This window comes from Cryptomeria japonica, chromosome 3 (assembly GCF_030272615.1).
Source record: "Cryptomeria japonica chromosome 3, Sugi_1.0, whole genome shotgun sequence".
Lineage (NCBI taxonomy): Eukaryota > Viridiplantae > Streptophyta > Pinopsida > Cupressales > Cupressaceae > Cryptomeria > Cryptomeria japonica.
The window spans coordinates 91,753,953-91,761,666 of NC_081407.1; the positions used below are offsets into that span (position 1 = coordinate 91,753,953).

A 7,714-nucleotide genomic window follows, 5' to 3' on the forward strand; every position below is an offset into this window, starting at 1 on the left:
CATTTGCATTCAATCCTTTCACAATAGGGGAATAGTCCTCCGTATTGGGAGAAACTACAATATTTTCATCATGAGCATCTTCAGTTGGGATATTGCTCAAAGAATGAGTCTTAAGGGGGGTCCTTCACATTCTAAATTGGGAGTGATGTTATTGTTTGCAACATTTGTCAGAGCATCTTTGAACACCTCTTCCACAAATTCTTCTGCTAATTTCCCCATTAAGTTCTCAATAATGTTGTTTAATTCTGTTTGAATTTAGTCCTCATGTGCATAAGCAGGGGGCTCGTTGTTATGTTCTATTTTGTCTGTAATGTTTCCTACACGTAGGCCTGAGGAAGGAAGGGGAGTTGCATTATTATCAGTCTCTTGATGACCAGTGTTTATGATAAAACCGCCCATCTCATTATTAAATTGTATATCTACTCTGTCAGTCGCTTCTCTATGCTTATCTATTTTCTTAGCCTCAGGCTTCTGTATGCTAGGGTTAGACCTTTTGCAAAATGCTAAATTTTCAAAAACCGGGCCATGATACCATACTGGATTTAAGATGTAATTACCATCTACCGTATCGAGGGTTATGTTATTTAAATTTTTCATGCCCTTATTTACTTCTATTAAAATTTTTATATCAGATTTTTCCGACCAATTTGCTTCTACAGCTATGAATTTGTCCAATTTATCCCCAATTTCTATGAGAATTTTGGCATGTATTAATTCAATGGGAAAATTATGAATTTCAACCCATTTCGATGCTGACTTGAATTCAAATTTTTTAGCATCGAATTTGGGTTACCATTCAATAAAATTAAAATTAACACCTATGTAAAAAACTTGCTCCTCATACAATAGCTTAGATTTCAGAGACTTCTTATGACATTCAATATAAAAAAATATTAGCTAGGGTAGTGATACTTACCTACTCGTGGAGTGTTTCTTTCCACCATTCAAATATTCCTGTGAGGGGTTGATCATTTCCTCTCTATTTTGCAAAGAGCCTGTGCTCTTTGCAGTAATTCCTTAATTCCATGGCGGCCCTGGGAGTCGAGATCTTAATGCAATCCGAGTTGGGAGTTACCAACTTTAGGGCACATTCGCTCCTTGTTGCCTCAAGAGCATCACTGCTACCATGGTTGAGCGAGTTCCCCATCTCCGAAGCAGGCTCTAAATTGTTTATATTAGGGCGTCAGTATGGCATTGTCTTTCCTCCATCCTCGACAAGTTTTATGAAACCCTCTGCATGATAGATGTATGGTTGAGAAGTTCGCAGAGGCTTTTGAAGGGGGTGACCTAGGCCAGATGTAGTTGGTCGAAATCCTAGAGGTATATGGTTTGCTTTAGTGGCGCAACCTGGGATTCACGAGGTAATGGGGATGACCCACACATTTGACAGCTCTGGAGTCCTAGCCTGCCTTCTTTCCGCCCTAGCAGCTCGCCTGCTTTTCACCAGTTGCCATGTCGAGGTTGGTTGTGTGGAGGGGGAGCCCTACCGGTAGATGGAGGCCTTCCAGCAGTATTGAAACCCTTTCCCTAATGAACGCATTGATCGCCGAAATGCAGAGAGATTTCATTCCCAAAATATCCAGATCGTTTCATCCTTTTTATGATATTTTTAATTAACAAAGTGTTTGGACATTTCATGTAATGGACATTCTCTTCTAATAAAAGATTTAACAATATACAACTCATAAAAAGTATTTTGATGCTAATTAATTGATTGTTAATTAATTGTGAAAATCTTGGTAGTTACCATTACAAGGTAACAAATCTTTTACTTTTCAAGTAACCTATCCCTATAGACTCATTCTTAATAGAGTTATTATTCATCACATTATATTTTCTTTAATTGAGTCATTTTTGTAGTCATAAGACTAAACATGCACTTTCTTAAAATTTAAATTTATCATTGTCCACCAATATACTAGCCATGAGAAGCTAATCTAGTGCTTGCTTTGTCAATCTGTAGGCTCAAATTTGTTGTATTTAAAGATATTCATTCATTCATTTGAAATCACTTACGAATGTGAGAAGATTGTTTAGATAAAAAATACTTGAAGGAGAATCTATTTTGTATTTGTTTTCTTGTGACAAAATATTAGGTTCGTTACATTCTTTCTTACTATTTTCAATCTTTTTCTCAACTATATAGCTAATTTGTTAGGATTGATTAAGGAGAAATTAACCTTGGTGATTTGGCAAAACCTCAATAGGTGTTCCTAAATGCTACTATTCCTTGTGCACATTCAAACATAAAACAATTTATGTTAGACGAATTCTAATAGTCCTCTTTATAATAGTTTATATTTGTAAGAGGTTGGCATTTAGGTTTAAGACCACACTCGCATAAATAATCTAGAATGAAAGCAACTAATTTGCAAAATTCAAAGTCTTTATTTAAAATTATGAAAATTCTAAAATATTGATGAATTAGATCTTAAAATATGACAAAATAATCTTATCTACATCATTATATCTCAAACTAAATATTATAATTAATTTATATTAAATTAATTATTAATAATAATTTATTTAATTAGATCAATTATTACTTAGTTAAATACATTGATTTGTATCGATAAAAACATGCATGATTTGATTAATCTAAATAAATTAATAAGACAAAGGAGAATTAATTTCAACTTAAGATGAAAAGTATATGATATCAAGAAAATTCAAGCATTGAAATTATTTGCGAATAAATTACTTTTAAACCAAATACATAAGAATTGTAAATTTCTATTGGTAAAAATTAATAATATATATTTTTTGATAAATAATTAAATTATATAAATATTGACTTTTTTGTTTTAAAAGAACATATTATAATTTTATAAGGGGGTGTATGTTTAAATTAGAAGTAATCTTTTAGTTAAGTTGTCACGAGTACGAACACATAATTTATCAAAGTCACATAGAGTGTAATCAAAGAAGATACTATCATTCTCACAACTTGAACTTAATGAATTATATCATCCTCCTTATCAATTAAGCTAAACAATTAAAGTGCAACCCTTTAATATAACATGCTTTTTTCTTACCCCTTGTCATATAAACTATACTTAAATATCACACCTTTCAATTGTCAAAAAATCAATAACAATTCTACATCCATCTCTATCAAAAATGGCAAATAATAATATGAGTATATGCTTAAATTAGAAGTCATCTTATAGTTAAGTTGTTACAAGTAGATGCAAGTAATCTATCAAAGTCATATGAAGTGGAATCAAAGATGATTCTATCATTCTCATTACTTGAACTTAATGAAGTGTACCATCTTCCTTATTAATTAAACTAAGCAATGAAACTAAACAATGAAAGTACAATTCTTCAATATGATATTAATTTTTCTTATCTATTGTCACATAAACTATACTTAAATATCACACTTTTCAATGAAACTAAACAATGAAAGTACAATTCTTCAATATAATATTAATTTTTCTTATCTATTGTCACATAAACTATACTTAAATATCACACTTTTCAACCATTAAATAATCAATAGCAATTCTACATCCCATTACATTTAACAATTGAAATAAATCAAAGCTATAAGATTTCCACAATCCATTCCAATCTTGTATGCAGTTTTTGGATTTGATCGAGTGAGAAGCTTTTGAACATTAATGTTTCGAATCACACTTCATCTGGATGCAAGAGAGTTCAAGTAGTTGAAAGATAATTAGTTGCCTTGGTCTACAACTCGCTATCTTTCAACTCCTTAAAACGCAACTCACTATCTTTCAACTCTTTGAACTCTCTTGCATCGTGATGATGAATCACAGAGTGTTATTCGAAACATCGATGGTAAAAAAATTCTCATACAATCAAATCCAGAATCTGCATACAAAATTGATATAAATATAATTTAAGAATAACCAAATATACCTTTATTATTCTAAACTTTTCATTATCCATACACCTATGGCAGAGCCACTGCTACTTTCACATCTGTCAGTAACTTTGAATAATGTGAAACTATTTACAATTCTCAATTCCGTGCAAACGAGACACACTTATCTATTTCTTGCATCATTTTCTGATCCTTTTCCCACTCTGCTAACACCTGGCCCAATAAATTCATAAGATAGACACACATTTTCTCTATTTCTTCCATATCGATCTATACACCACATGGCTGTCATGATTGTGAAATGGATATTTGGCCAGCACTAGCGGATAAAATCTTTGAATTTGATTTTGTTGTCCTCTTTCCCAGTGCTATTCATTGAAGTTGGGAAAAGTTGCATGTGATACAAAAGCTATCAATTCAATGTACGTCGACTGCCACCGACAAAATTATCTCGCCGACCAATTTCACAAGCAAAACGTAATCGACTGTTAAAATTATTAACTCTTCCCACGCCTCTTTCGTTGTATGCAACGAGATAATCGTGGAAGTGGAAAGAGATTTTGGACCACACAATTAAAGTTCAATTCTTATCCATCTACTCGTTAAACAAAGAAGGGAATCCGATATTTTTTCCCTATAAATACCATCTATGAATTCTCTGGGAGTGCAGAAATTTCAATTTGTGCTTGTTTGATACAGATTGAAGAAGAAGAGAAAGCAAGAGGGTAGTGTATTTTAAGCTGTTAGAATGTTTCCAGGAGGAGGACCACCACCACCAGGGGGACCGGGAGGACCACCGCCACCAGGGGGACCGGGAGGACCACCGCCACCAGGAGGTCCAGGAGGTCCTCCCCCTGGAGCTCCTGGAGGGCCGCCTCCCCCTGGAGGACCAGGCGGACCTCATGGAGGTCATGGAGGACATCATTGCGGCCATGGAGGACATGGAGGTCGTTGTTAAGTCTGATTTCTATGTGCAAATATATGTAATAAGCCATACAATAGAGGCAGGTGAACTAATTGTGAAAGGACTGCAAATGTTGGAGTTATGTTATGCTATAGTCTATGTATGCTGAACTTATGTATTAATGTGGTGCAACTAATATTGAATATATATATATCCTTTGATCTCTAAATGATTGTGAATTACTTAAATTTCAGTGTTCCATATATAGAAGCTTCTGTAATCTTGCTTTAATATTGCAACAGAAATTTCACTTTATATTTAGAATAACGTCTCTGAATGTGTAGATGAAGATGTTTCAAGCTTGATGGTGTCCATAATTCATTCTGTTTAGAAGGCTGAATAAGGGGGTCGTAAAATTATATAGAGTAAAACATTGTCCTGGTTCAGAATTGCCTTTCATTATCACTCTTCTGAACAGCATGTAAACTTCCGAGTCAGTCCAATGGGGCTTTTTAAAACGTACTTTATGCCCTGCCTTTGTGTCCTTACCAGCTCTACCGACCTATGATATGACAGATGGTTTATCTTGAAGATATTTTTTATGATCAAAATATGTAAAATTAATCTTTACAAGATTAAATTGTGATAAGATAAAATAATTTTAAAATGTTATAGTTATTTGACTTTGTTAGTGTTCATGTAATATTACTTTCAAAAAAGGATTTAATCTCCTTTTATATTAATTAGGATACTTACCTCTCGTACCTTACATAAAGTTATCCACTCTGTTAGATGGCTTTCACATTTTATTCCTCTATAATTGCTATGACTAAAATTGTAGGTTTGTCGGCAATAAACAACGACACCCCATTAAGTGTGCCCCAAAATTTATACCCAAGTTATTTCATGACAATGTTGTTTTTCAATTTTCTAAGTTTGACAATGATGTCATTGGTTTGAGAATTTTACCTTCATATAATATTTTTTTGGGAAGGGTCCTTGTGATGAACATTGGTTCACCCTATTTTAACATATTTAAATTTATAACAAAAAAACAATTTTTAAAATATAATTAAACATTGATTGTTACTCTTAAGGAAATAAATGTAAAATGTGACTCATTTATGATATTGAACATATATAATAATTCATACATCTTACTTGAATTTATCATTGAGCGAGGTCAAAATAATAATTTCATTCTACACATAGCACTGATCAATATTTCTTTACACAAAGTATATCTTACAATATTCCATTCATATCACAATGTCATAAATACAAATTTATAGAAGTATCATTTAATACATGCTATATACAAAATGCAATAATTTTTTTAAGTAACGAGTCTTCAACATTCTTCAATCATAAGAAGGAGAGAATCACTTGAACACTTTACCTCCAATCATAGACCAATAGTTACTCACATACCTTCCATCAAGAATCGGCCTTAAAGGAGATAAATATAAAATTTAACTCATTTATGTTATTTATTCATTTAATTCAATTGATCATATATTTAAATTTAATTCATTACATCTTACTTGAATTTAGCATCAAGCGAGATCAAAAGAATGATTTCATTCCAGACATGGCATTCATCAAATTTCTTTACATAAAGTATGTCTTACAATATTCCATCCATATCACAATTCATAAATACAAATTTATAGAAGTATCATTTAATACCTACTATAATAATTTGTTTGAGTAAAAAAGTATTCAACATTCTTTCATTGCAAGAGGGAGAGAATCACTTGAATAATATTCCCCCAATCATAGACAAATGGTTCTTCACTTACCTTCCATTAGAAAGTGGCCCTAATTTTTATGAGGGTAGTAAATAAAGGGATAATCATAAGCATCATGCCATCTAAGAACTAGTGCTATGTCTATCTACAAACAATTTGTCATGTACAACTCTAGATTCCCTCTAGCTAAGTAAAAGAAAAATCACAAGCTTAAAAATAATGGCATCTAGAAATGTTATTGTATGAGCCCAAGTAGAGCCCCAGAAGGTCCCCAAATGAGAAATGTTTAGTAGCATCTATAAGCATATTGAATTCATAGGAAACTAAGGCATCAAAATAAAACTTTGATTGCAACACTATGAAGAGAACGAACTTCTACCCTAAATAAATAAAAAATATTTGCAAAAAAGAGTCCGAATGACTAGGATATGACCTCACAAAGTCGATATTTCAAATCAAAAGTTGTATTGGAGAGGAGGGCCTAAAGAGGGGTTGAATTGCTAACACCATTAGACGAATTGCTAACATGATCATAGTGGTTGACAAAATAATCTCATCTAGAATGAAATATGCTCCAATTGGCACTTAACAAAATATTCTTTAGAATATTCACTAACTTGGTGAATAGAGAACATTCCTTAGAATGTTTTTCATCGACAAAACTACTAGCATGTCTACTCACTATATGCGTGGAAAATATTGCTATGCCATGTGGCACTTGTGATTCCATCTAGGCATAGCTATACTTGCACCTATGTAGGTCTATGCAAGCCTACGCAGGCAAAAGTTTTGATTTTTTTAAAATTTTATAATTAAAACAAAAAAAAAACTTACTATTGGGATTGAGCATTTATGGCATTCACATGATCATGGAGGGCAAACATTTTTGAGGCCTTGAGAAAGTGCTCAATATTTGATGAATAGATAGTTGATCTTTAAATTCTTGGCCCCCCTTGGACATGATGAAAGGGTCATCTAAGACCCAATTGCTTCAAAATTGTAGCTACCATCCAAATCTAGTAACCACCTCCCAATTTTAAACCCTCATAGATCTAGTCTCTGATGTTTGATTTGGATAAAACAAAATGCAAAATTGACTTTGTTGGACCGTTTGAACACAATGGTAAGCTCAGATTTGCATTAGAAAGCTCTAATTTTGACCTGCAATACAAAGCCTCAATAAGGACCCCCCATAATTTGGTATTT

The 7,714-nt window shown here is 32.7% G+C and overlaps 1 protein-coding gene across 1 annotated transcript; it reads left to right on the forward strand.

Annotated features, from left to right (window-relative positions):
- Positions 1-1,025: 1,025 nt before the first annotated feature.
- Positions 1,026-4,811, forward strand: LOC131873978 (uncharacterized). The gene is made up of 2 exons (XM_059217171.1): positions 1,026-1,218; positions 4,612-4,811. The coding sequence occupies exons 1-2, from the start codon at positions 1,026-1,028 to the stop codon at positions 4,809-4,811; spliced, it is 393 nt and encodes a 130-aa protein (XP_059073154.1).
- The last annotated feature ends 2,903 nt before the right edge of the window (positions 4,812-7,714 follow it).

Excerpts from the sequence above, each read along its gene's own strand:
- LOC131873978 (XM_059217171.1), top strand. The coding sequence starts at position 1,026 with ATGGCGGCCCTGGGAGTCGAGATCTTAATGCAATCCGAGTTGGGAGTT. Across the intron at positions 1,219-4,611 it reads CTTTCCTCCATCCTCGACAA|GAGGAGGACCACCACCACCA; the intron begins GTTTTATGAAAC and ends GAATGTTTCCAG.